This window comes from Grus americana, chromosome 7, assembly GCF_028858705.1.
Source record: "Grus americana isolate bGruAme1 chromosome 7, bGruAme1.mat, whole genome shotgun sequence".
NCBI lineage: Eukaryota > Metazoa > Chordata > Aves > Gruiformes > Gruidae > Grus > Grus americana.
Genome location: NC_072858.1, coordinates 26,992,165 through 27,019,587, shown reverse-complemented (window position 1 = coordinate 27,019,587; position 27,423 = coordinate 26,992,165). Strand labels below are relative to the sequence as shown.

The 27,423-nt window shown below is 37.7% G+C and overlaps 1 protein-coding gene across 4 annotated transcripts in view; it reads left to right on the top strand.

Annotated features, from left to right (window-relative positions):
- Positions 1-20,698, top strand: part of POLR3A (RNA polymerase III subunit A) — a 35,781-nt gene extending 15,083 nt beyond the window's left edge. Inside the window, exons 18-33 of one of the 4 annotated variants that reach the window (XR_008577878.1) lie at positions 658-776; positions 2,175-2,312; positions 3,963-4,133; positions 4,906-5,019; positions 6,241-6,276; positions 9,634-9,720; positions 9,807-9,889; positions 11,735-11,905; positions 12,505-12,598; positions 12,705-12,797; positions 13,242-13,406; positions 14,087-14,251; positions 14,577-14,708; positions 15,912-16,044; positions 16,741-16,960; positions 18,804-18,913. Coding sequence is in view for 3 of the 4 variants with exons in the window: in XM_054831972.1 (XP_054687947.1) it covers positions 658-776; positions 2,175-2,312; positions 3,963-4,133; positions 4,906-5,019; positions 6,241-6,276; positions 9,634-9,720; positions 9,807-9,889; positions 11,735-11,905; positions 12,505-12,598; positions 12,705-12,797; positions 13,242-13,406; positions 14,087-14,251; positions 14,577-14,708; positions 15,912-16,044; positions 18,804-18,952 (1,850 nt within the window). In the remaining variant the exon portion in view is untranslated. The other 3 variants (XM_054831972.1, XM_054831975.1, XM_054831973.1) reach the window with 3 other exon arrangements.
- The last annotated feature ends 6,725 nt before the right edge of the window (positions 20,699-27,423 follow it).

Below are 27,423 nucleotides of genomic sequence, written 5' to 3'. Positions count from 1 at the left end.
TTATCTGAGCTTTCCTTTGTTTCCTATGAGAATTTGAAGCAATCGCTCAACTCTTTGCCTTTATTTATCTGTCTCTAATAAATTGTGGAAAGCCTCAGAGTAACGTTTCGTAAAGAAAAGCTAAAATTTGAGGAGGTTATCTTAAGTGTGTAATTTGGGGTGGGAGGGAGGCATGGTTTGCAAACATGTTCAGCAAATAAAACTTCTGAGTTAGTGACTTAGTTCTCTGGGACTTAATTTGTTCTAGGAATCTTGGTAGACACTTAACCCTTCATAAAAATATTGTTAAAATATGTTTACTGAAGAAATTTTGAAGCAGGATAGGTAGGTCAGGATCATGGGTTGTATAAAACACAATCCGTAAGACAGGCCAGCATAATAGAAGAACTGTAGTCAAATAGTGGTGGTGTGAATGTCTATAACCCAAAGAAAAAAATTTCAAGAGGAATTGTTAATTATAGTGTAGACTAACTTATTTGTCAGTCTCTGCATAAATGCTGATGTTTACAGGACAAGTAACAGAAAAGTTTCTTTAACTGTTGCAATTCTAAATGCATTTTTTATGAATTACAAAGGTCTTCATAGGAGTGAAGACAGGTCATCAGAAGAGCAGTGATGTTCCTCATTTATGAGTGAGATTATTTTTTTTCTTTCCAGGATCCTTCATTAATATATCCCAGATGATTGCTTGTGTAGGTCAACAGGCTATCAGTGGGTCCCGAGTGCCTGATGGATTTGAGAACAGATCTTTACCTCACTTTGAGAAGCATTCTAAGGTAATTCCGTATGTTTACAGTACACTGTAAAGAAAAGTGAAACAAGTTGCTTTAAACCTTTTTAAGAAGGATGCATGATAGATGTGTTGTCATGACATGGTGAAGGAAAACAATCACATATGGTCAATGTTAAATGATTTGAGTGTGATTTGGGAGTTAACAGTAGTGTTGTGAATGGCCATAGGATGTCTGTGTAGCTTGAATTTCTACAGCTAAGCCTTGCTTAGACCTTTCTAATTTAGTAAAATTAAAGTAAGTCTGATGATACACTTTTGGTTCTCTTCAGAGTCCTAAAAATAATTTGTTAAAGTTTCTTTCGTGTGTTCTGTTTCACTGCACTAAGACTTTTCGGGACAACTGCTAGGTGTGTGTTGGTATCTTCAGACAGGTGAAACATGACAAATAAACCTTTCTGGAGTCTGGGGTTTTTTCTTTTTCCACTAGGATAGACTGATATCATGGGCTACTCTGAGCATTTGGCATTTTGAGTTCTGTTCTACACAAAGCAATAAGGAGTTTCATGTACTACTTAATACAATTCAGGAGATTTTTTTTTTTTTTTTAACTGCTATCTGAAATCTAATGATCAGTAGAGAAGGTTCTACATACCAGCTATCAATCTTGTTAGTGTGTTAGCTAACTCAAGTGTCAGATGATCACTGTTACACTTGGATTTGTCACTGAATGTCCAAATTTCGACTTCTGAGTTCTGTAATATACAATCTTTTCTTTCCTGAATAAATTAAAGAAGAAAAAATACTTTGTGGATTAGAAAAAGTTAGATTTTAAGTCTAGCTCTTCTACTAATTTAGAAAGCACTACCTGTTAAATAACTGCAAAAAGTCATCTTCCAAGATGAACCTCTTTGTCCATATGTTGTTCCATGTGATCATGGAGGCAGTTTGGTATTATTTGACTTAAAGGGATGCCTGCATAAAGTATATTGGCAAGAACTGTTCTCAGAGGTGAGGGAGACCATTCAAAAGTATTAGTTACTTACATACCTCCAGTCATGTTTCTTCTGGATTCCTTAGTCTTCAGCACTGCAAATACTGCAAAATGAACATGCTTAATAGCCTTTCAATTTTTGCAACTTTGAGGGAGGCTGAAGTGTTAGAAGTTAGTGTAGTGTTTGCAAGGAATGGCTAGAAGCATGACAAGGCTTGTAGGAAAGAAAGTTTATTAGATTGGTTTGGAAGACCTAGGCGAGGGTTTTGAAGCCTTTATTCAGATCTAAAATACAAACATTGAACTTCAAAGCTAGGATGATTGCTCTGTGTTTGTATGTATTGGCTAACTGTCTGAAAGAATTTAGATGACATAAAATCTGTTTTTCTGTAACATGCATACAGAACGTACATTGCATTTTAACCGTGTTTTGCCCACTCTTCTCTGTAGCTCCCAGCAGCAAAAGGTTTTGTTGCCAATAGCTTCTATTCTGGTCTGACACCCACTGAATTTTTTTTTCATACAATGGCTGGTCGAGAAGGTCTGGTTGACACAGCTGTGAAGACAGCCGAAACTGGATATATGCAGGTAACTGTCGGGGCCGGAGGGGGTATCAGCCTTGCAAAAGGAGGATATTTCTTATGTGCATGCTGAGGTGAGGGGTGGGGGACAAGTGTGTATGGTGTGTGTGTTTGTTTTTAATGTAACAGTAATTTATGCTGTGCAATACATGACTGCTGCGGTAGACATGAGGCTTATAAACCAGACCTCAGGTAACGCTACAGTAACATGCTTGTATTAAGCTGTTTTCTCCGGAATATATTCTGTGGAATTACTGAGGACTGCTTCCTATGTAGTATGTGTTCCAAAATCCCACGCGAATGATGGAATTTTTGTGCATACATTGTCACACATTTGAGTTATGAGTGCCATTTCAGATACAGTATTTCATCAGTGAGAAACAGAAAACACAAAACCTTGGTTTGGGTTATTGAAAAAAAGACTTTCTGGATGAGAGAAATATGTTAAAGCTCCCTTTCAGTATGTGTCCTCTGTAGGTAACAGGCCCCTTGGCCGTATGAACTTGGACTTCAAGTTCTGTAAGGTCTTAGTGTCTTTGGCTGTATCTCCTGTGAAAACAAGTGTCCCTCCAACAAAGCTTCTTGCTATTATGAGCAATCTTGAGACTTCAGTGAAAATATTTAAGTAGTATTTTAAGTATGGTCCTCTTCCCAGTGTAACAGGCAGTAGAAAAGATAATTTGGGGCTGAGGACACGTTCAGAGATATGCAAGTAACACTGCAAAGACTGAAATAAATTCCTGTTGGGGTGGGTGACTAATTAGACTATTTATCTCACAAACTAATGGAATAATGTTTGGATATGTGTAAGTATATAAGAATATATGTAAGAATAATAAACAACCTGCAGAATATTTTTCTTCATGAACTTTCAGCCTATGTGAATACATTGTAGCACTTGGACTTTGGAATTTAAAAAAAAAAATACAAACAAAACAAAAAAGAAAAAACCCTTAACGTTTATTTCATCTTACCTTTTTCCTCAGAAAAAAATTACCGATTTATATTCTTTATGGAGCTGAGTTACTTTCATAGAACAGTGAAGTCTATCTTTCAAGTAAAAATGTTTTTAACTACTGGTGCTTCATAGCATGCCTTCTTTAGAGAGGTGGAGGAAGGAAGATGGTAGTAAAGGGATTTCCCAATACAATATATTAATGTAAGAGAAGTAGCTAACACTGTTAGAAAAATAGCACCTACTGGCTGTGACAGTTGAGCTCTTTGGTTTTTGTCAGCGAAAATAATCGTTGACTAGTTTTGCTTCCATACATGAAAACTGTTGTATTCCTTGAGAAATAAACCTGAGGGGAAGAATATTAACGTTCTGCCAAAAAAATCCACAGCAACGTATTTCTCAGACTGTAATAGAGTCTTGCAGCTTAGCATTAAGTTTCCTATATGATGGAATTTCTAAATGTGGATATTTGTGGTGGTGTTTTAAATTTTATTATTGTTGGCTTTCACGTTCTGGGGAATGTACAGTAAAGCCCTAGGGATAATGTATGACTTAAAATAGATTTTCATGCTTGCTAATCACTGTGTCAGTTTTATTTCCCAAGTACAGTTTCTGTACTTTTTGCAATCTCAATCAGTAACTGTTTTAAAGAAGATCCTGTTTATTTTCCTTGCACTTTTTCTTCTCCGCCCCCCTCTTCAGAGACGGCTGGTAAAATCACTTGAAGATCTTTGCTCGCAGTATGATTTGACAGTCAGAAGTTCTACTGGTGATATTATACAGTTTATTTATGGAGGAGATGGCTTGGATCCTGCAGCCATGGAAGGGAAGGATGAACCATTGGAATTCAAGCGTGTTCTAGACAATATCAGAGTAAGAATTACTGGAATCTTTGTTGGAATTGTGAAAAGACTATTAAGCACATAGGAGGAAGTAATAAATTATGGGGAGAATTGTTTCAGTTGAAGTATGTATTTTCAAACTACCTTTTTGAGTGGTCCTGGTCAGTCTTTCAGCTTGTGTATGTTAAGAGTTATAGATATTTTTTACATTAGAACAGAGCAACTAGGACTAACCCGTGTATAAGCTGTGAAAAATAGGATTTTCTTCTGTCTTTAGATGTAATTCTAGGGTCTAATACCCAACTCACCAGATAAATTACTATCAGCTTAGTTGGGTACTAGATTGGACTTAAAGTAATTCCTTATGAAATCAAGAGTTGCATGTTCTTTGTGTTGAACGGCTTCTTAGGTCATAGGCCTGATGTGTTGTTGAATAACTGTGGACATACTGTGATGTTTGAAGAATGGTATTGTTTGGTTTTGATTTTGTGGTTTGGTTGTTGGTTGTTTTTTGCCCTTTCTCACCCCGAGATAAAAGCCTTTTGCTGAAATGATTATTTAGATTTCTGTGATGTGAGTGTAATATATTGATGAAATTAGAAATGTTTGTTTATACCTTCAGATTTACATAAGTAAGTATGTATAAATGTATATGGGCCTTCTCTTCACAATAGTCTGATATTATACAGTAAAAAAACCCCAAACCCAGATACTGTTAATCAATTGTATGTATAGTCTGTGTCTTTACAATGAAGTTTTTGTGCATATGTTTTATGTGAAGAAGTAATTTTTTTCCTCTTAAGGCTGTATATCCATGCCGAAGTGAACCAGCCCTTAGTAAAAATGAATTGGTGTTAACATCTGAGTCCATCATGAAGAAGAATGAATTTCTTTGCTGCCGAGACAGTTTTCTGCAGGTAATTATCTCGCTTCCTTATCACACTGTGACTAACTTTTCCTTATAAATCAAGGAAATGAAATAAAATGGTTTTATCGATTTGTAGGAGTAATGGCTGAATTTTATGCATTAGTAGCAAGAGTAGTAGTTTGCTCAGTAATATATTTCTGTACATTTAGGAGGCAGGGGAGTAGGAGTAGTAATTTTAATTCTTATTATGGTAGTTGTTCACATTCACCACAGGAACTTTAGAAATTAGAGAATTTTTGAGTAGAAGGTGCTGCTGATCAGAGAATTTATCTCCATAGCAAGATGATATAGTAATTATGTGCTTGCCCTGGAATGTCAGAGACGAAATAATCATCATTGACTCTAAGTAAGAAATCATTAGGACTGAGTCTCATACTGTGTCGTTATGCATATGTTTTGATATTATCAACTTTCTGAATAAATGTTTTTACTTAATTTGCTTGTTTTCCTGCAATAGAAACACCAGCTATACACTTACACCTATTTACCTTGCTTTCCTATGATACTAACCCAGCAAAAAACTTCTGTCATATGAAGTGCTTGCTGGACAGGGCGTGTCTTTTGGGGATTACTTAGATGTCTTTTAAGGATGAGTGAATGTTCACATGACTGCTTGCACTTTGAATTGTAAAAGTCATTTGATTCTAAGAGCATTAAACAACTTGAATTTTTATGAGAGCAGCCCCACTTCAGACTACTTTGGGAGACAGTGATAAAAACTGTAGAATTAAGCTGCCTGTGGACACATAAAGCTGTTACCTTGATGAATCTTCTGGTGACTGGCAGTGATGAGAAGAACATGAATTTAATGACCTGCTTTTGAAGGGTTTCTTTTTAATAGATGAGAGTGCTTCAGAGCAGAAGGTGACAAAACTAGTAAGCAGTTGTTTATAAACTTGATTTGCAATTCCATTCCTATAGCAGAGTTGAAAAAATAATTATATCCATACTTGAAATATGCTGTAAATCTTAACTGCATCACTGAAGGAAAAAAATATGCAATATACTAATATCAAAGTTTGGAGATGAAGCTGTTCTTTGAAGTGTACATCTTTTTATTCATATCAGGAAAATCTAAATAACTGCTATTAATTTCAGAACCACATATGGCTACATCACCTTAATAGTAATTAGTTTAACTTAAGATTTTTAAGTTTTAGATACTGTTACATTTTCTTCTTTCCTTTTTTTTTTCTGTTCATCCTTGAAGACATTAACTGAGACAGGTTATGAAAAATATAATGAGGTAATTGTAGCATGTGTGTGCACTGTGTGAGCATTAATGTTAGTGCTTCTTAGCTGAAAATGTGTGTATAGTGCTAAAGTAACTGATTAGCATATATACATTACTGCTTGTTAAATTACAATGTAGATGTTCATCACAATAATTTACCCAATTCCTCTTTAATGGTGAAAATCATGACACATGAATTAATACCCACAGCTATATTTGAGGATTTTGAGGATTTGAGGAAGCTTTCTTTTAGTACATGACTTTCCTTTCTAAAACTCAATCTTTCAACCTTTAGGGATATTAGCATGTTTTTCTGTTTTTTTTTTTTTTAATTTTTTTCCTATCCCTTCCTCCACTTTTCCCTTCCAGAACAGAGATATTTCTTATCACTGCTATTTTACCAGGAGGTTCCTTTTAATGGGCTTATCCGTCTTGTCCAGAAAACAGTATGTTTGAATAGCCTTTTTCAAACAGACTGGCGTTCATTCTGCCTGCACTCTGCCCGCATTGGAGGGAATTCAACTGATGGAAAAGCAGATTGTTGGCTGGCACAGTTTCACTTATTAATATTCTAATGTATTTGAGTGTATTAAGATAAAGGTGAAAGGAAATTTTTCTTATTGAAATTGGGAAAACACTTAGAAACCCTCACAATTAAAAAAAACCCAAACAATCATTTTTCTGTGGTTTTTTTGGAGATGATAGAATATGAGTACTGGGGAGTGTGGTGTAAACATGGAAAAGGCTCAGCACACAGCCAGTTGGCTCTGGCTTGTGTAGAGCTGACCTAATGGGTCTGCCTGGACTTGAATGGCTTATTACTGAATCATCTGGGATTGCCTGTACCAGTCTGTGTTTAAGTGGGCTTCCTCACTGTGAGGATTCTTACATTAGCAGTGCTTCGCATGTATAAATGATCCCACTAGCTTAAGTGCTGGGAAACATGATGCAAGCACCTGCTTGGTGCCTTTTTGTTAAACAGGTCCAGACTAAAAGACTTTATAGGCTTAGATTATGTGAAAGAAACAATGGTTTCTTGAGCTCCCTCAGGAAGTTACGTAGCTGTGCTCATAGGGGACAGTGTTGCACTGAAGATGTTAACTCCATAGAGACAGACAGGCTCAGCAAAAAGTGAGCTACATTTTCTTTCTGTTTGTAGCATAAATTAATCCATAGTTTGGATAAACTGCCAATAGATAATTGGAAGTTGAGAGGAACAGCGCATGAATAAAACTTCTGACAATGAAAAATAAATCTTTTCAGAAATTTATCTTATATTTCTCACCTTGCTTTTTTGGCTCTAGTGCATGGAAATAATGTATCATCTGGGTACTTTATTTTTACAATTCAGAATGATACATAACAACTGATTTAGTATGTTGGAGATTTTTTAAAAAGTATTTTGGTACTCAGGGACTGTCAAAGCAGAAAAGTTGACAATAAATAGTTTGCCATAATGCTATTTGCAGTCCTATGCTGTTTTACTCTTAGGTTTGCCCTTTTGTGGACTTTCTCCACATGACCACATGATTAAATCTTCAGCCGGTATGATAATTTATAGGAGTTGGTGGTGGTGTGGTTATTATTACTGTCCGCAGGTTTCATGTGAGTAGGTGAAAATTTGAAAGAACTTAGTCTTCAGTGTTCTGGAGAGAGAAGTTAGAGTTACACCTTCTGTCTTCTTCCCCTCCCACTCCTCCCTTCCTGCTCCTCCAGAAAAGAAGCATCTTTCAAGATATAATTACTATTAAAGTCTCTCATTTTTTTTTTTTCTCTCTAGATCAAATGTTCTGGGTGAACTGCAAGTCCTGCAATATTCCTTTTTTTTAATGCACTCATATTAAAAAGATTAATTTTTCTAATAGCACATTATTTTAGGAAATAAGTAATCAATTTCATGCAACAATTTCAAGGTCAAAAACCTTTAAAATGGCAAAATATTTCATTCGTGAATTAATATGACTGAATGCAGGGCAAAAGGGGCAGAAATGTATGAATGCAGCCTGTTGTCATCCAAGTGGGGTAACAACTTGAAGCATCCGTTCTAGCAGCACACTTCAGTTGTCAGAATGTCAGTTCTTGTGTTTGAACTTTGTTCTAGTATTCACAGAAAATAATGCGCTGTCTGAAAATACCTTGAATACCAGTAAAAATGTTGTTATTTTGACAATCTGAGGATTCTGTTAGGATGTAATAGAAGTGGTTTAATAATGATTTATGAATTCAGTTGTTAAAAAAAAAAAAAAAGAGGCAGTCACTCATATATTTAATCAATTTTGCAAGTAATTTTCAGTGCCCAGCTACTGCAGTGGTTGGAAGGAGTCCAGTACTGAGTGAAGAAGTGATGTTATATAATCATCATCCTGGTTGTCAGGCAGGACTAATGGGGTGGAAAGAATTTAAAAGAACTCTAAAAATCAAACTATTCATTCCTCCATGGAGGCTTTCCTAAATCATTGTTGAAGTAGATGAGAAGAATTTTCTCTTGCTTTTTGTTTATATTTTGGTTTTGATACCCCTGTGTTATGGTAATGACTTGCACTGAGTTTAATCATGGACCTCTTATTTCATGACTTCTAGTGTACCTATCTATATCCTAAGCCTAACACCCAAATGATGTTTCATAGAAACATTGGATTTTTTTCTAATAGTATTGTTTCAATTTATGTTCAGTAAAGACTGCTGGAACTGCTTTTGGGTAAAACTGGTAAGAGAGTGAAAGGCTTAGGTACTACCACATATTAAATGTAACTCTCTGCAAGACCTCTCCACAGCATAGAGAAGTTATATGAAATATGTTAGGTAGAGACTGATGTGTATATATCAATTTTGAGGGTTCCCCCCTCCCCCCCAAATCAAGTACATCTTGAATCTCTGAAATCTATCCAGCAGGTGTCCTTTATATGCTTCCTCTCTTGCCACAGTCTTTCCACTTCGACTTACTTTGAATACTGAGAAACGAGTGAGAATGTGTTTGTGTCAGTATACAGAAAATAAGAAATTTTTTTCTTTTTTTTTTTTTTTTTTTGGTTGATCCTTCTTTCCTACCCACCACTTACTGAAACTGATTCCACCATCAATGTCAAATCTCTTAAGTTTTCAGTGTGTGCTCAGGAAGGATGCTTTTATTCAGCGTGGACCATATTCCTCATGTACTGCTACTAATTTGTGGTTACATAAGAGTGAATCTGGTTTGCGAAATTCTAGTGTATGTGTGTGTCTAAGTTTTGATGTTTCTCTCTTCGTATTGTGCATTGTTAATTTATTATTGTAAACATTCCATTTGGGACTCTAAGCAAATAACTTACTGCTGAAGACTTAAATACGAAGAACATGTCTTTGCTTACTGTTGTCTTAATGTAATTTCAGGAAATTAAAAAATTCATCAAAGGTGTTTCTGAGAAGATAAAAAAAACTAGGGACAAGTACGGCATTAATGACAATGGCACAACAGAGGTAAATAGTTTCAAGGGGGTAATTATGTAGTTTATTTTAAATCTTCATAAGCTATTGTTTTTCCAACTGTTCTATTCTCTTTTCAGCCACGAGTTTTATATCAGTTGGATAGGATTACTCCAACACAACTAGAGAAGTTTCTAGAGACTTGTAGGGACAAGTACATGAGGTAAGTGTTTAGCCTTTTACTTTCTTTCAATTTATCCCTGCCTCCAATTCAGTATTTATTGCTTTGTTTGCAATGTAGGAGTGTGTTTCATTATTTTTACTGTATGAGTGTTGGTTCTGTTGTGAATGCTATATAAATAATAAGAAACAGTTGGCCCCAATGACATAAACATTGCAAGGCAAAAGTAGAATGCAAAAAAACCCAACAACCCCAAACAAAAAAACCCCTACCACCAAACCAAAAAACCATTGCTTGCTAAGACAGACATGTTCCCTTCCTCCCCCTCTTGCAGGAGATCGTTCCAAATCTCCAGAGTCCATGCAAAATAGTATCTGACTAGATAAGTTTCAAATCCATATGAATCTGATTGTTATTCTTGAACTACAGAGTCTGTGAAGAGTAATGTCACACTTTGTGCTAACATGTTCTTGAATCTGCTGTGCACTTGTTAGGAGCCTTTTGTTTGTTATTCTTGGTCTCTAACAAGACGGTGATAGCGTGGATGTTTTTGTCTGTTATAATCCATTGAGAGTTGTTTTATTTGTATAGACTCCTTGGATGTGTTCATGGGCACGAAGCCATTGGTGACCTCTGCTTTGTGGCCTCAAGCTCACCTGCATCAAACTAGTATTTTTTCTTTTTTTAGAAAATTCATGTATATGTCAAATTCTTAACTATTTCAAAGCCATGACCAGTTTTCTGCTTTCAGTTATTAGGATTACTTGCTTACATTTGTCTTAGGTGTTCTTAAATGCGAATTGCCTGTTTTACTGTAGTGCGTTGTTTTAGTTGGCAGATTAGCGTAATACACTGGACTGAAAAATGGTACTCTTGGAAAGGAGCTAGTTGATATGATTTTTTTTTTTTGTTTATGGATGATTGTCATTTTACCAGGAGAAATCTTTCAGCTGGGATTTCAGCAATTTTTGGGTAGATATAACATGACTGTAAAGAAATCTCCAACTAGTAGTGAAAACAACAACTTCTACTTAAATAATTTTGTTTTACAGTCACCCTGAATTAATTCCTTTAGGTGTTACAAGCTAAATCACTATTAGAAAACATTTTTACTTGGTGAGAGCTCCTCAAGGAAAATGCAAGAAGCTGCTACAAGTTAAATTGATTTAGAAAGTGGTATTGCGCCTTAAGTTTGGAGGTAGTATTTGCTCTAGAAAAGCAGATCACATTGCAGTCTGCAAGCTGAAGAATGCTAGCTGCAGGATCTGAACAAAATTGTAGGGGAGACTGTAAACCACCCCTCACGTCTCATTTTGAGATCATATAGTGTAGTGGTCTTCATCTTTTTTTTGTCCTGTATGGACAACCAGTTCTCAAGGTATATAAATTTTCGAAAGGGGCAAATGTGAGAATGAGCCCATTATGTGCATAACTTGAAGGGAAAGTAGGTCATCCATATAGGACTTTTAAGGCATTAATGTCTAGATTTTGTTCTCATTAAAAAGTAATCTGCATAATAATTTCCTAAAGAAGACCTAATAAAGGTCTCTTGTGTTTAAACATGTAAAGGGGAGTTTTGGAAACGTTAGCATATGGGATTTCCCTGAATGGGGAATCTTGAATCTACTGCTTGATGCTTAGGAGGAAGAGGACAAGTGTTTTGTTTTCTATTAGGGATGTTGTACTGGATCTGTGGAATGCCTGTATGACTTGGATGAGATCAGTGTTTTGAGTATTGGTGACTTCTTAACATCTCTCCTGTTGGTTTATTAAAAAAAAAAAAAACAAACAAAAACCAAACAAATTTCTTATATATCTGCCAGAATAGTTTCTGTCTTTGCTTGCTTAGGATTTCATGCCTTTTTGAGTTCTATGTCTCTTTATCAGGGCACAGATGGAGCCTGGTTCTGCAGTAGGAGCTCTTTGTGCACAGAGCATTGGTGAGCCTGGCACACAGATGACTCTGAAGACTTTCCATTTTGCTGGTGTTGCTTCAATGAACATTACTTTGGGTGTGCCAAGAATCAAAGAAATCATTAATGCTTCAAAGGCTATTAGGTACTAACATTGTGTTGTGCTATTTTGTTTTTTCCCTTTGCTTAAGTGAAACCTGATGGATAAAATTGCAGTATGCGATAGCATTTCCCTGTTCTCAGTAATATACTAGACAACATTGAATCTGTGGAATACCCAAACAAGAAAAATGATGTCTTTGCAACTAAGTGATACTTAGGGCCAGAGAAGAGACAAGTTTTATTTTTTTGAAAATCAAATAAAGGTAAAGTGGTTACTTACTAAGTTTTTCTGTTAGGTGTCTCATTGTGAAACTTACTGATGTTTAGCAGTAGCTGAAGCGTATGTATTCCTAGGTATACATGAAGCCAAACTTAAATAATGCTTGAATAGTATACACCCTGAAAATAGGTCACTAGTTGTGCTATAATCTCTCGTGTGTGGGCTTGTGTTTACCGGCCTGAAGTACATGAATAATAATTTTCTTAAATGTACCTGAGGAAGCTGAAGGTATCTCTATCTTATTAAATGCTACTCTAGATGATGAGATGGGTTCCATAAGGCAAGCTGTAGTTCAAATTGTCATCTGTAATCTAGCAGAGCAATTTCCTAACTGGTTCTTTTGGTGTGTTTATTCTTCGTAGCACCCCTATTATAACAGCACAGTTGGACAAAGATGATGATCCTGATTTTGCCCGTCTGGTTAAAGGAAGAATTGAGAAAACCTTATTAGGAGAGGTAGGAAAAATTGTATTATTGGTAATGCTTTAAATGTAAACATTAGCCAATTGCTGTGGAGCATTTTAACCATTTTCATGTGCTATTTTGTCCTTATCTCTTGAAGATTTCAGAATATATTGAGGAAGTGTTTCTTCCAGATGATTGTTTCATCCTAGTGAAGCTGTCTTTAGAGCGCATTAGACTACTGAGATTAGAGGTGAGTTGTTCGGTTCTTACGCAGAACATGCCTTGGGTAAGGTCCAAAGGGTCTCTTAATCCTGTCTTAAAAACAGAAATCAGGCTAGTGGAAGTTAAGAAAAGAAAATAAACAAAGTATGTCCTGTGGCTACATTACATCTGGATTTTTTCCCTTCCCTCCCTCTCCCCCTGCCTTGTAAAATGGGTAATTTTTCCTTTATTTGGAAATGAGAGAATATACATTCGTTTCTTGGTGTCTTGCTAAGTACAAGGATGTACTATCTGTTAGTTAACATAGAGGCCCATACCCTCAGCATTTAATGTAATTTGTAAGAGTAACAATTTTTCTTTATTTTTTCTAGATTCTGCTTTTTTATATTCTGTTGAAAGACTGCTGTATGTATTTGAGCAGATAAGTGTATGTTGAGATACCCTGATGTTTGCTGGCTGACTTTTGCCACAGGTGAATGCAGAGACTGTGCGCTACTCTATTTGCATATCTAAACTCAGAGTAAAGCCTGGGGATGTTGCTGTCCATGGAGAAGCAGTTGTGTGTGTGACCCCTCGTGAAAACAGCAAGAGTTCAATGTATTATGTATTGCAGTCCCTGAAGGAAGAACTACCAAAGGTAAAAACAAAGGCTGTCTCGTGCTTTTGTGGGAGGTAATCAGTAATAATAATTTGGGGTTCTATGGTGGGAAGACAAAACTATTCTTGTCAGTATTGACAATGAAGATAGTCTGAGTGCGTAATTCTTCAGATTGTGATACTACTGTTTTACAGCTGAAACTAAGCCTCTGTTACTAATTTATAAATGATACTGAAGCCTCGATACTTTTCTTACGACGTTTACTGAAGCATTCCAAGAGCAGCAGTTGTATGAATGAGTTACATCTTCTCACAGTTGCATATTGATTTGAACCACACATCAGTATCTGGCGTCTTTGCAGCTTTCTGTGAGGAGACTGTCTACTTTGGATTTTAAAAATATGGATAAGTGCACCTTATTATTGGCAAGATGCCCTTTTGGTTGTGTGGACCTACCACCATTGAGAGCCAAGTCTGAGCATGAGGAGGTCTGGCATAAAATATAAAATGTAGGTAGTGAATGAAGTTTATGGTGCAGTTGTGAATGTCACATTTGCACTAGTATATTTAAGAGCAGGAAACATTATTTCATACATATTTTAATTGAGCGTTTATTCCAAAGACTGGATCTTCTAAGCAGATTTGAATGCTGATAAGGGTTACCCTTTTATACTGCATTACTGTAGACATCAAAGTTACTACGTTTTTTGTTTTGTGTAGGTTGTGGTGCAAGGTATACCAGAGGTTTCCCGAGCTGTCATTCATATCGATGAACAAAGTGGAAAGGAAAAATACAAACTTCTAGTTGAAGGTGATAATCTGCGAGCTGTTATGGCTACTCATGGAGTGAAAGGAACAAAAACATCCTCTAACAACACTTATGAGGTAATGTTCAAATGGGTACGATGTTTTTTTCCCCGTAGCATCTTTATTACAAGGGCTTGTTTTTTGCTCAGATGCAGCAGCTGATTTCTAATCAAGCCTGATTTCACTAATAGTTGTCAGAATGCATTGACACAAGAGAATAATTTGACTGGCAGCACTGTTCACTTCAAAGAAGCTTTTTCTATGAGTATTTTTACAATGGAGAAATGCAAAAGGGTAGTAATGGCAATAGAATATTATCTGACATCAGATGGTATTTGTTCCAGGAATATACTCGCTCCAAGCATTTGGTTCTTTCAGTAATCTAACATAATTTTTTGTGTAGGTAGAGAAAACTCTAGGAATTGAAGCTGCCCGGACAACCATTATCAATGAGATTCAGTATACCATGGTGAACCATGGTATGAGCATTGACAGGAGACATGTAATGTTGCTGTCTGATCTAATGACTTACAAGGTTTGTACTATGCTTTTTCTAAATGTTACTTTGGTATGTTTATACAAATAAATTTTACCATGTTTGAGAAGGATGAGTGAGCTAGGGAGATGGAAATCAGTTACAGATTTAAAGAATTGTAAGTTGTACTGACCAAATATTGTTATTTGTGTATCAAATAAAATGCTTAATTAATCTAGTTCTTGGGAGTGGGGGGGAGAAGGTCTATTTTGTCTGAAAACAAGTTGATATAATGAGTAGGGAATCATCATTTCATATTGAAAGTGGGAATCCTAAAAATTGTGGTATGACAATCAACTGTTTGGGCAACCATGCATGCAATTTAAGGCTTGCTGTGCAGAAAACCACATGGGGTGCGGTTCATAGCAGCTGCACTGTATATAAGAGTCAAAGGATACAGACATTGCAAATAGAATCAGATTACATGTAGAGTATGAACACTCTTCCAGAACTTGTTAGTAGAAAATCTTCTCTGTTCTTTATTGATTGACTTTCTGTCCACATCCAATATGTTTTTTTAGATTTGAGTACACTCAGTGAAATGAGATTTTCCACTTTGCCTGCCAGAGTGCAAGGGCTTAATTTGGGTAAAATGGATGAAGGAGTTCTGACTTCTCCCAAAACTGTGGGGCTTTGTTGTACTGAGCTGCAGCAGTCCCCAGGGCTGGCTGTGTGGAGCTGCAACACAATAGTGGAAAAGGGCATCGGAGTGCAGTGTTTTACACTTGTTGGGCTCTTAACATGCATTCTTTTGTCTGTACTTCTGACTTGTGCTTCTGTGCGCAGTCTAATTGGGATGTTTGTTACAAACAGAGGCAGAAATAAACCAAGTTAGTTTAAAAAGCTAATTACTTTTTTTCTGGATAGTGAAAAAATGAAGATTTAATGTCTTCTGTAATCTCCTGGCAGCTGAATTGACATTTATCAGTAGACAATAGGCAATAGCTTCAGCATAGTGCTCTTGGACCCCACTAAAGTTTGTAGCTCAGCAACTAGTTTATAATCGTGTGGGGTTTTTTTTCATGGCCATATTTCTTTCCATCTTTCCAATATTCTTGCTTTAAAAAAAAAAAAATCTATTAACTGTTTATAACAGCTGTTACAACATTTATGTTGTTCACTTGATTTGCTTCTTCAGCAAACATAACTGACTTCCAGCCACTATTGTGATATTTTTTCTTTTGGGGTTTTCCATCAATCAAGGGTGAAGTGCTGGGCATTACAAGGTTTGGACTGGCAAAAATGAAGGAAAGCGTGTTGATGCTGGCTTCTTTTGAAAAGACTGCGGACCATCTCTTTGATGCTGCCTACTTTGGACAGAAGGATTCTGTTTGTGGTAGGTATTGCAAATTCTGTTGCAGTTTGTGGTGCTTACCCAGCATCTGTAAACCTCTTCAAAGTGCTGGATTTTTGCCCTTGTTAAGCTTTCTGTTCAGCTTACTTCTCAAAACCTTGAAATGTGAGGCTGTTCCATACTTCTTAATTCTAGAAGCTTGGTGGATGTTTCTCTACGTATAATCTCAATCAGAAGTCTTGAAGTCAGTTGGAAATTTGTTGTATGTTTCTTAAAGCACACTTTTAGTAATACATCTTGGAGCTGTAACTGCTAGTTTGGAGTTCCTGGGTGTTAATGAATTATAAAAGTGTGAATGTATTACGTGGAGGTTTACTAGTTTGCGTGTATTTCTAGGTGGTCTTAAAAACTATAGTCAATTTTAAGCAGTGCTTTGTGGATAGTATATTTTCTGAATCACTGGAATCAGTTAGAAACCTTTGCATTAGTAGTTTGTATTTTAAGAATACTTTCTGGCTGTCCAGCATTCCACGCGAGTGGGATTTTCTTTTTTCTTTTTTTTTTTAATTATTATTTATCCACGATTAAAGCAAAGATCCTATGGGAGACTGATTCCATCCTGGACAGTAAGGAAAAGAAAATGTTTTCTCAAAGTCCCCTATGAACTGGTAAAATCTTGGTTTGAATAATGTAGCAACAAGAGATCTTTTCATGTTGCCTTCTATATAAATGTTTTAGTTCAAATAAGGAAATGAAATGGACAGAACTGAAAATTGTTGTCTGCCTTCCAAAACTGAAGAGGTGATACTGGCTTGCTTGTGTGAACAAAGTGCTGTGCAGCTGCCTGACCTGGCCATCACTGGTTATCTCTGAATTGCTGTGAAAAGAGACTGTTACACACTCATGGGTTTGCATCTCCAGAGCAGGAGAAGGTTATAAATGTTGCAAAGGAAAATGAGTATGTACCCAAAATGAACTATAGGTGCTGAACTGAATGGCATCTCAAATCAGTGCTTCTCCTGAATGTGTGGGTGTATTTTTAGACCATATGGCCTTTGAATCCCTTTTGTAAGATGTTCTCCCCCTCCCAAAGAAAATGGGGAACAGCTGATTGCTGCTTTACCTACATAAAGAAAAGTATTTTCTTTTGAGAATTGCTGATGCCAGCTTTCAGTGGGCAGAGTGGGTTAAAACTAGAGCAGAGTGCATCTAGTTCCAGCAGCATCCGGAAGCAGGATCAGCAGGAGGTGCTACTATCTGCAGGGTCAATTTATGAGGAATTGGTCTGGAAGGGACGTGTCAAAAATAAACTCTGCAGTAAGAGCAGTATGACTGGCTTCATCTCTACCTAGCTTCTTCCAGCTGAAAGCGAGAGTAGCAATTCATAGCTGTCAGCCAGATGCTTAGATCTGCAATAGATTATAACTGGTAGCGCTACAAGACATTGCACGGGAGCTGGTCGTTAGAGCAGAGCGTGCAGTTGTTGTGCCATCAACAACATCAGTCTCCTCACCTGTCTGATGTGATTGCCATTGGCCTCTAGTATACATTAGTCTGAGCAGATATATAACATACGCTTGGTTGTTACACTGGTGTGCTCTGTCCAAATGTTTACTGCTGTAAATGATTGCTCTCAGAGGCTCCAAATGATTACTTTGTCCATGAGGCAGAAGGCAGGTGGGGAGGAAGGGCTTCTGGTTGTATACGTGGAAGTACTAAAGGGGAAGAAGGATTCCCAAAATCTAAATGCAGTTTCCATGGTGCAGAGGTTGGCTCAGCTTGAACGGTTATTGTGTGAAACCAGGTGGATCTTATTTTGCTAGGTGTTAGAAAGGTATTTCCATTATCCATTGTAACGTGCATGCTATAGGGGCCTTAATGTACAGTAAGTGACTCCTAAGAATTCTATTGTGTACAAGATTAAGTGCATAATGTTGGAAAATATTTAGTAGAAAGGCAGCAATGATCTAAGAGCAAAAAATTATCTTCTATTTGTATGCATTTAAATTACCAATCAAATCTTGCCAGAATTTTAAGCAATTTGACTTTCATCCTTTGTGTATTCAAAGGTACAGCTATTTATTTTCTTAAACATTTATATGAAGGACAATATTCTGATACTCCTGAGAATGTGCAAAAGTGTCATTTGGATCATAAGAGCATGCTGAGAAAAAAACCCTGGTATCAGATAGCTTGCTTTTAATGTGGAATGTTCTTTGGAAAAGCTGTATGCATCAGGAGATCTGGAATAGAAATGTGTCAGCACATTGCTATGATAAATGTTATAGGTATCAAAAATAATTGGGACAGAGTAAATCTTGAATTTCAAAACAAGCACTTTTTGAATCATTGAAATGCAAAACCTGGTATAGCTGAGTACGCCTCTTTCACTGGGATTTGCAAGGGTTTCAAGGGAACTTAGCCAGGTTTGCCTGAAGTCTTATCCCTGAGTCAGAGAGTGAACAGAAAGTGACTTTGCCTTGCACCTTCTGCTGTTGGCACTGAGTGGAGTGTGTCTTCTCTGAAAACAAACCTTCTGAAGCTCTTTCATAGCTAGAAGAGGTGTTCAGGTTAGGTTGAATTTTTCCTGTCTACAATATAAATAATACAGATTAATAACATAGTGATCTGGTGACCATAACATTTATCTAGTGAAGAGGCCTTGGTCTTTACATGTGAGGTTCAAGGAGATTTGATAGGCAATATATACAGAATGGGCAAATGAAACATTTTCATAAATCCTTATTCTTCAAAGGTTCAACGTGGGTTGTTTTTGTTTGTTTGTTTGTTTTTTGTCCTAGGTGTTTCTGAGTGCATCATCATGGGAATCCCAATGAACATTGGAACAGGACTTTTTAAACTGTTGCACAAAGCAGACAAAGAATCAGCCCCTCCTAGGAGGCCTCTGATATTTGATAATAATGAATTTCATATTCCCATTGTTACATAGCACTTGGACATAATACAAGACAGCAAAACAAATAGCAAGAAAATACGATTTAAATTAAGAAATGTGTGTTATGAGTTCTATGCTTCTCAATAACTGTGAATTGGTAAGTGAAATACTATCAAAAGAAGTGCCCAATTGTTTACCACCTGTTGTTAGTACAGGACCCTGAAAGGAGAGGGTGCACCAGAGTGGAAATAAATTTAAAGTGGATTTCAGCTGATAAATTTTCATTTTCATGTGCTAGAATTAGATCTTTGTGTTAATGTCAGTGGGTGGAAGTTGTTACTAATTCAGTATTAGACACGTATTCAGATTTGATGTAAAAACCCCAAAACTGCAAGAGAGCTCTGTGAGCTTGCACAGAGTGCATTTGGAAATGGCTTTTCAAGAGGAGCTGCAAAGGTCAGTCTATAGCTGTAAAGAACAGAGATTTCAGTAAGCTAGAACTGAGTCTCTGGTTAATTTGTACTGAGTTAAACTTCAGGAGTGCTGTTGAAAGTGTTTGAAAACTTTGCTCTTTGTTTGTGTTCTTTTAAATTGTTTTTCTTTTATCCCAAGTTATTATCCAGTAAATGGTTTTCCTCCTCAGGATTCTGCTTTGGGACGTACCTGCAAGAAGCTGCAGATTGTAAAGCTGTTACTAAATTCTGAGAAGGCTGTTATAAGAACATTACAAATTATAAATAGCTTTTCATATTGTAGCAGCTGTTACACTGCTAGAACCTGTAGTTTACAGCAGCCTTAGTTTTGGTAAAGTTTCATAATTAAGCAGGATCATCAGAACAACCTAGTTTTAATATATAAAGTAGAACTCAAAAGGGAAGCTGTTTTCATGCATTGCCATGAAATAATTTGAAAGTATTGTAATCTTTAGCCCACTAGAGCAGTTTTCAAAATGAGTATAGATTTTAATTTATTTCGGTGTAGTATGTTTAAATTTACTCTGGTGCTATGGAGGGAAAGTATCCTAGTGTTTTCTTGTCAGCCATGTTTGGATATTCCGTGTGCTCATAACATGGGTCAAGGTTGGAGAGAAACAGAGTAGAGAGAAAGAAAAGCTGTAGTTGTGCGCTCATGAAGTAAAAGCAGGCTGTTGAAGGATCTGACATTTGAAAATTAATGGGTTTGTGCTGCAGCTTGTCTTCATGTAGCAACCAAAAGGAAAGTGTAAGGCTACATTCAGAGAATGTAAATCTGTTGGTTTAAGTCCCAAGGTGCCATTGTGTTTGTGTTTTAAATCATCCTCCATGCAGAGAAGATTTGATGTGAAATTCAACATAGCTATTCTCAAATTATTTTGTATTTTCAATCTGATAGTAAGATATACTTCTGCCTAGATTTTGGCAGGGTAAAGATTGAGAATGTAATGCATTTAGCGTCTGCTCTAAAAGCCATATATATTTTGCTATCTCCCTTTTAACAAACAGAAATTTCAGAATAAATTAAAATTTTCTTTGTGATCTCAGTGAGATTGCCACTTACTAATTTGCCTGTATAGAAGTCTAGCTCTATTTCTTTTTTAAAGATGTAAGTATAAGACAGGTAGGGGCCAAATGGAGAGAAAACCCATAAACCTTTCCTGTGGATAAGTACTTCATTTTATCATGGGAAGTTCTACTGAATGCTTGGTATTTTTTGTGAATAAAGATTCTTCTGAAGGTGTAAATAGGTGGAGTTTGTATTCAATAAATTAAATCTGTTATTGTCTGAATATGACAATAAAAAGAGGCAGAGATAAAATGTAAACCTTGTGTTTGTTTATTGATGTATTGTATTTGTGCATAACTAATTTATGGATGACCTAACCTCCATCTCCCTCATTTGCTTAGTTTTTAAGGTACTTGAGAATTATTGACCTTAAATCTCAGGTATTTACACCCTAAATGAATACGTAATATAAAACCTATCTTGCTTCAAGTAAATATAAATGTGTCTTGCCCTCCGAGCAGGCTATGCACTTCGTAAGTATCTCAGCCAAAACTAGATTGTTTACAATACCATTCTGAATTAGTAATTATTGTTTGGACTTTCTGTACAGTCAGTAAACAAATTAGTTGTTGGATTTCAGTTATAAGCACTTTTTTAAGGGTCAGTGTTAATGGTCAAAGAAATGGAACTTCGGGATATTTCTTAAAATTTTTATTTTAAATAATTTTCTAATCTTTAGTGCAGGATTCATTTAAAAAAATACTAATTTGCACATTTTCCTTTGTTTTTCTAGTTAATCTGCTAATTGAAATGAAATACTGTGTTAAATGTAAATTTTAAAGAAATAGTTTCATTTCTGAAAAATCACTGGATAACATTAGAAGCCCTAGAACAGAACATCCCAGACAGCCAAAGTGTCCGTGCCATGGAAAAGCATCACGGATTCATTTATGATGGTCTCAGAATTGTTTGTGTACTTATTGCAGTAAAAACACTTGTGAGGTTAATGCTAAAATCTGTAGCCATTAGGTTATGGGAACAATTAGGTATTATCATTCTAATTTGATCACCAGATGTCCTTAAAATGTTACCTGTCCTCCAGCTCCTGTGGAACACGGGCATTAAGCCTAGAATAGTAGGGCTGCTGGAGGATCTCGAGCATGAGCTGCACGGCCAGTGGCGCAGCAAGGGCAGCGGCGAGGGGGAGGCCTGGGGTGGGAACCCTGGCGCCTGCCGGTTACTGCTGGTGGCATCCTTGGCGGAAAGCAAGAATTGGCTACCAATGTGCGTTCATTATGAATATCCATATCCTCAGTTCTCATTTTCTCCATATATTTCATCTGTTTTAAAACTGATGTAGGCTTTTCTGTAATTGTCAGGCTTAGAACCTCCTTGATAAGTCATTATTTATCAAATGATCCTTGATACATTTTTTTTTTTCTGAAAATATTACTTTACTGTGTGACTGGCACTAAAATTTGAAATCAGTTTTCTGTCTTGATCTCAAGTAAATGGCAAAGCAGACATATTGTTCACTTGCATTCTTTCAAGAGTAGTAGTTCTGGATTTTAGGTGTAGTGGCTCAAAAGAAACCCCTTCCATCTCCACTTTTTCTGTCTAACAGTTGGAGTAGTTGAACAATTACTTTGAAAAATACTTCAGTCGATACTTAGAAATGGGGGGAGCTTCTGTATTTCTCTTTGCCCTAAAAACAAACAGATGAAAACCCACTTTTGATCCCTCTGCTGGGAAGATGGAAAACGACCTGCTGGGATGGAGAAGCCTGGGGGCCTGGCAATAGGTGGAAGAGGGCAGTAACTGCCGAGGCACGCCGTTCGCAGCAAGGAACGGCCTGAGCTCGTCCTTGAGCAGCTTTTCAGCGACGGGAACAGAGCAGAACGTGAGCAGAAGTGTAAGTGAAGGGGGGAGAGGACAACAAAGAAAGCAAGTGGAGAAGCTAAGTAAAGCTCTACTTCGTGAGGCTCTTGCCGGAGGGTTAGGTATTTGCTGTGAGGGACATTTCTGTGACAGCTGGTTGGATGGCAAGATGCAGCTAAGGACATTCCGGAAGGAAGCCACGTGCCCGGGGCCGCAGCCGTTTGCTGCAGAACTGGGCAGGGCTGTCTGGGCAGGGCGTGCAGCTTCAGCTGCTGCTGGCTGGGGTTAAGCTGGAGTGCTTTCGCAAGCCTCTGTAGTAGTATTCGGCAATGTATATAGTCTACATAATTTTGACAGAAGACTGTAGACCTGACAGGATTATAATTTTACAGATGAGTTTTATGCTAATTAGCAATCTGAAGGCTTAACCTATATCCTTGACGAATTGGTGTTCTCTCCCTGTAGTATTTGCATTTGATGTGAAGAGTCCTTAAGGTGGAAGAAGTATGCAGGCAAAAATTGTAGTTAAAATTAATTAGTAAACCAATAAGCAGAGAGCTTTTTTTATTTTTGAAAAGGCACTTCATTAAAAAAAAAAAGAGTAATAAAGTACTTAGTATGTTTATCAGGAAACTACTTTACACATGTCTCTTATCTGCAGAGAGATAAGAAAATGGAAGTGTGTGCTATATAGGTTTCCTGTTCTGAATATGGGAAGCTGGGAATAAATCTAGAGCTGTGCTGCTTTGGTCTGTAACTTGAAGAAATTTACTATGGTGGTCTATTTTTTTTTCTTTAGCTATGCTTTAAAAAAAAAAAAAAAGCAAAGCAAATGAATGCTGGATTTGATAAAATAAATGCAAGTAGGATAAATTTGGTTCCTTCAGGACAAATACTCCTTGATGTCTGATCACTTGTCACTCAGTATAAGCTGAAGGAACCACTGCAACAGGTAATTCCTCAATTCTCTATCACGGTGCCTGCAGACAGGAATGTCTTTAGAAACCCATAGCAAACAGGATAAAGATTTTCATAGTATCTGCATATTTGCTCAAATTCTGTGAATGTAACAGGTGAATATTGTATCTTGAAAACGGTTAGCTAAAATTATGTATTCAGACCTAGAAAAGTCTGTCAGTGATAAAATATGTGGAAAAACCCATAAGAAGTTAAGAAAAATTGGCCTGTGGTTTTATATTGTCTAAGAACAGAAAAACTAAAAGGGATCAAATTAGAAAAGGTATTAATGTTTTAATGTACAAATACTTGACAGGTTATTTGGATGTGATTACAGTATTGATATAAATGCATAGCAAACTTATCTTGAGGAATAAATACCAAAATCTCACAGGACAATCTGACAGACTGAAGTAAAACAAAGCAGCCCTAATGCTCTTGTACGTCAGTGTTTGTGAAAATGAATTAAGGTTTCCTGTAACTGTTCAAATGAAAAAATGAAAACACTTCTTTTGGTGACATTAGCTCATATCATCATCTTCCACTAGAGAGCAGCATTTTGTTTTGGAAAAAGCCATGTTTGGGTAGCAATTCTTTATTTTCTATTAAAAATGTTTTTGCGATATCAGTGCTGAAATACAACTATGAGAAGGAAAGTTACCTGTTAAAATCATGTACGTGAGGAAGGAGATTAAGGGAATTAATTTTCCTAAGAAGGAGAAAACAGAGTCCAGACGTGCTTTTGCACAAATTAGTAAGGACTTGGCTTATCTTTTGCCCCATCTGGCTTAAAAACCCAAACAAACGAAAAGAGTAGCACTGAAGTAGAAGGCTGTAGTCATTCCTGAAGGAACACAGCGAGTTGCTCCTGGCAAGTGGGAGAACAGCGTATCTGTACTGGGAAAAGGGACATGTCTTTTGTCACAGCATTTTCCATGCAGCAGTGATTGTTACAATCTGCGTTCATTCACTATAGTGAGTACTTAAATATAGCTCCAAGAGCTGCTCTGAAGCATGAAGTTCTGGCAGCTCGCTGGGTAGCATCTTGCACTCTCCAGCTGCTGCAGAACCCCAAAGCAAGGCTGTATTAAAAACACTTGAAGGAGATGCTGAGAGATGGAGGAGACCAATGTTTAGGACTGAAAATAATATGAAACAGGTGGTCTTCTCTGTGTACAGACAGCTGAAAACAGCAAGATTTATGAAAGATGACTTCCACTGTAATGTCTGAAAGCTACAGGGATGCCTGTAGCTTTGTTCCAGCATGTGTGTAACTCAATTTACAGCGGTCTTTCGAGCGAGAACGTGGTATTGACTGGCTGTGCTTAGGCGTTCTGTTGGCCGTGAGCCGCTTTGAACACAGCGTTGTCTTAACCACCACATTTTCTTCTAGTTATATGTAGAGCTGCTGTGTGCACCAGATGCTAAAAGGTGTTTCTTAATCCAGAGTCTGTCTTGTGAGTCCAAGCCTGCAAGATCAGGAATAATTGCATGTTCCTTTTGGAAGCAATGATGGTAGCTGTGACTGACGTTTCACAGGGATATGGTGGTTTCTGCAGGTGTTGAGGATAGAGAGAAGAAAGCTGAAAAGACAGGGAATGCGAAGATAAGCAAGGGGATATGGAGGCAGAGTAGAGTGGAAGTTCCTATCTGTTTGGGGGGAAACAGAAAGGTGCCAGCTAGGTAAAGTGACACACAGGAACTCATCATCTCTACAGGGAGTCCCGGTGAGGTGATGGAAATAGCTGGAGAAAGGACATGTATTCCTGAGGACTAAGATTTTGTCATTTGTACTGGAGTATACTGTCAGTGGCACTGATAACTGATAGTTAAATCATCATTCATTCATTAGATGACTATTAATAATGAGTAATAACTCTGAATTATTTCCTTCAGTTATTATATCTGGTTGTAATGCTCTTTTAACCAACTGTACACAATTACAGCTCCTTAACTACAGTGATATGCTACAGGTAAGTGTAAGAACTGCTGTGCATTTTGGGTTCTGGTACAGTCCACGTGGAAGGTCATGTCTGTAATCGGGGGGGGGGAATCTGTCTTTTAGTGTTGATACCTGCTGTTAGATCAGACGTATTCCTGGAAAATACTTACTCGAGGAGTTTTTAATAATATATAAGTCCTATGACTGGGCCAAGGTACAGAAATTACATCAATTAAATTCCTAGTGTTGTGTCTCCTACTAGAAGAGAGGCTGCAACACTTAGGAAGATCAGATGGATAATTCACTAAAGTTTGAAAAGGAAAGCTATTCTATATAGACTTTTTTGTTGTGGTGGTGGTGGTTAAAAGAAGATGACTCTTTGCAATGAATGTCTGTCATCGCAGTGCTAGATCTTGTTGATTTCAAAGCTGGATAGTGCTGAGGAGTTTTAGTCCCTGGATAAAAGAGGACGTGCAGGTGCCTCTGTGGCCGTGGCTTTCATGACCCTCAGAAAGCTGGGGTACCCCACGGGATTTCATCCCAAGTTCCATTCTCCTCCACGATGGCTACGTTTTGTCAGTTGGGAGACTCTCTTGCCCGGAAATGAAGCTGTTATGAAAGCAGCAGGTATCTGGATTATTAAGCACAGGCATTTTATTCGCCTTTTTCTGAAAGTGGGCGTTGGTTGGCTAATGTTTCAATACGTGTGGTAATTTTATCTGCATGCACCCCTTCTAAATGTTAAATTGTGCCGATTTTTAAAAGCAAAATAAAGAAAATTAATTGCCAAGAAATGCAAAAGCAATGGTGAGACTGTGTCAGTAAACTTTTGGAGTTCCAGAATATGGAATTAGGTGTAAATGAGACTTAAAAATTATTTCACTTGATTTATTAGTCAGGGTTTTGTTGGCTTCTGAAAAGAATTGGTTAGCAGTGTGGTGTGATTTCATTCCTGTTTATAATCCTGTAATGATATTTTCTCTTCTGTTACTTCATATAGGAGTTGCCTCTTAAAGTCCCCTTTCCTACAGAATGAAGTCATTCAGCCTGAGCAATGCAGTCACAGACAGGGGATTCTTTGACTCAGGCTGATTCACAGCATCTCTATTGTAAACTGCTGATGGTCTTTGGAGTGCTGAGGATGGCCTTGGCCATATCATGGCGCAGGCTTGAAGCACTGTCGTGGTTTAACCCCAGCCAGCAGCTCAGCACCACGTTGCCACTCGCTCGCTCCCCCGGTGGGATGGGATCGGAAGGGTAAAAGTGAGAAAACTTGTGGGTTGAGATAAAGACAGTTTAATAGGGAAAGCAAAAGCTGCGCACGCAAGCAAAGCAAACCAAGGAATTCATTCAGCACTGCCCATGGGCAGGCAGGTGTTCAGCCATCTCCAGGAAAGCAGGGCTCCATCATGTGTAACAGTGACTTGGGAAGACAAATGCCATCACTCTGAACGTCCCTCCCTTCCTTCTCCTTCCCCCAACTTTATATGCCGAGCATGACATCGAATGGTATGGAACATCCCTTTGGTCAGTTGGGGCCAGCTGTGCTGGCTGTGTCCCCTCCCAACTCCTTGTGCTCCCCCAGCCCACTTGCTGGTGGGGTGGTGTGAGGAGCAGCAAAGGCCTTGGCTCTGTGTCAGCACTGCTCAGCAGTAACAAAAACATCCCTGTGTTATCAACACTGTTTTCAGCACAAATCCAAAACATAGTCTCACACTAGCTACTGTGAAGCAAATGAGCTCTCTCCCAGCCAAAACCAGCACAAGCACCAGCAGTGATCCTGTGCGGTGTGTTGTTGCAGGGCTCAGTAGGCAGAGGACCCCACTGGAAGGAAGGACACACCTCGCTCCTTACTCTGCCCTGACCCCTGCGCTTTTCCAATGCCATGATGCTCAAATATTTGCTGTATGTGTAGGTACCTTGACAAGCCCACACAACTCATTCCTTTTCCCATATGTTATTCTTCCACATTTTCAGCTCACGCAGATATTTTCCAGTTACATCAGAGGCCTCCTTTAAATCTCCATTTTTAAGAAGATATTTAGTTCTTTTGACTTATGCCATTGCTGTGTATTTTCTAGTTCCCCTTTATATTTATTTCTTTCTCCTTGTCCTTGTTTCTCACTGAGATTCCTCCCTCCTGGGCCCGCAGTGACTGTCACTGCTGGTGACACCGCGTCCCTGCAGCACCGCTATGTCAACCATCCCGTGCCACTGGCTGGCTTCAACTCAGCCATGCAAGGTTACTGTCAACCTTTGCCTGGAG